The sequence below is a fragment of the Syzygium oleosum genome, unplaced genomic scaffold (genome assembly GCF_021117445.2).
Source record: "Syzygium oleosum isolate NSW1041296 unplaced genomic scaffold, Sole_v2.1 Sole_v2.36, whole genome shotgun sequence".
In the NCBI taxonomy this organism is placed as follows: Eukaryota; Viridiplantae; Streptophyta; class Magnoliopsida; order Myrtales; family Myrtaceae; genus Syzygium; species Syzygium oleosum.
Window position 1 is genome coordinate 2300213 of NW_026607520.1, and position 1509 is coordinate 2301721.

General features: G+C 47.8%; 1 protein-coding gene across 2 annotated transcripts; it reads left to right on the forward strand.

Moving 5' to 3' along the window:
* Positions 1 to 221: 221 nt before the first annotated feature.
* Positions 222 to 1108, forward strand: LOC115680360 (uncharacterized). 2 transcript variants are annotated; one of them, XR_008814926.1, is made up of 3 exons: positions 222 to 465; positions 550 to 666; positions 762 to 1108. XR_008814926.1 is itself a non-coding variant. In XM_056305269.1 (3 exons), exons 1-3 carry the CDS (start codon positions 406 to 408, stop codon positions 950 to 952), a joined length of 306 nt encoding a protein of 101 aa, XP_056161244.1. In that variant the 5' UTR covers positions 222 to 405; the 3' UTR covers positions 953 to 1108. The 2 variants fall into 2 exon arrangements, 1 of the variants encoding a protein (XP_056161244.1); XM_056305269.1 differs by having other exon boundaries at positions 612 to 666.
* Positions 1109 to 1509: the final 401 nt, after the last annotated feature.

Genomic DNA, 1509 nt, shown 5'->3' on the forward strand with positions numbered 1-1509 from the left:
AGTTCATAGGAAATGAATCGTTCTGGTGGGCTTTCGCTATCCAATCCGCAGCCCGGTTTTCTTCTCTCAAACAAGAAGTTACTGAGACACCCTCTAAGCAGCCCAAGAGGTTTGTGCAATCTTTGATTAATGTTTGGATGGCCCATGGAGCTTCAGCCCGACCCGTGATGTATCTCTCAAGCAATGTATAGTCTGACTCAATCTTCACTTGAGTGCTTCGTTCCATCAGTACGCTGGGCGAAGCTTCCCTCTGACTTTTCATGAAGAGCAGGCCTTGCCTCAAGGCTAGGGTTTCGGCGGCGAGGGCGGATGGAGCGACGATTTTCTTCGTGAAGCCTCCCATCAGCCGCCCGAGATGGTCTCTGCAGATTCCAGCCACCACTCCTTGCCGCGATTCACTACACCATGATCCATCGACGTTCAATTTCCACAAGCCCGACGGAGGTGGTGACCATCCCTCAATTGGTAAGCCTCTCTCTTCACTTTCCCTCTGTTTCCCCTTCTTTTGGTTCCAGTGTTCATATAGATTGAGGTCGCTAATTGCTTCAGTTATTACTCCCCGTGATCGTGGTTTACTGTTCCGGAAAACCTTCGCGTTCCGTTCTTTCTAGATGAGCCAGAGCACTCCGGCCAGAATTCCACCCGATTTTGACCCTACTTGGGAAGGTAAGTTCTCTGCGAGCCATTTATCCATTCGAGTGACTGCTTCCGTTGATGTCTTCAGCTTAATGTTTGAATCTAACCATATTTCCCTTGTCCAGTCACACAGAAGGAGGAGATGTTCGAGCGTTTCAGGAGCGTTCTTACACATCGGACACAAATGGATCGGGTACGAGTCTTCTCTTGTAAAGGTTTTCCTTCGTTGGGAGAGCGTTGTTGCATACACTCCATAGGAAGAAGCGAATTTTCGAGTAGTGCTAAATCTACCATATGCGAGTCCATAGGTTCTTAGGAGGCTGATATGATGTTGATGCCAGGTTGGCGTTAATTTTTTTTGACTGGGAGCACATTCTGTTGTAGCCACTTTTGACCGAATATAAGCTCGTGCTGTTACCTGTCCACACTTGACTGTCCCTATGTGAATTGATGCTTAGCGGGATGGCGAGGATCTCCTGGACTATCCTTTGCTCAAAAAGTTCATATAGCTTCACTAGGTTCCAGTACTGAGTCACTGGTTCAATTAGTTCCTCTATGTATTTAGGGTCATATTGATTCGTCGGGCCACCGATGCGGCCACTAGGTAGCCAAAGGTCCTCCCTGATTTGGATACTTTTGCCATCTCCCACTCTCCATCTCACATCCGATTCAATTACCTCTCTCCCAGTTAATATGCTTTGCCACCCCCATGAAGGGCGGTTGCCCCTTCCAGCATGCTAGAATTCACCCTGTGGATAATATATTCCCTTCATAACTTGGCTCCATAGGTTTTGAGGTGCTTGTATTAGTCTCCATGCTTGTCTCCCTAGCATCGCCTTATTGAACTCCACTAAGTCCCTGAATCCTAGTCCT

Coding starts and splice junctions, on each gene's coding strand:
- LOC115680360 (XM_056305269.1), top strand. CDS start 406: ATGATCCATCGACGTTCAATTTCCACAAGCCCGACGGAGGTGGTGACC. Junction 466..611: donor TGGTGACCATCCCTCAATTG/GTAAGCCTCTCT, acceptor CGTTCTTTCTAG/ATGAGCCAGAGCACTCCGGC. Junction 667..761: donor TTTTGACCCTACTTGGGAAG/GTAAGTTCTCTG, acceptor TCCCTTGTCCAG/TCACACAGAAGGAGGAGATG.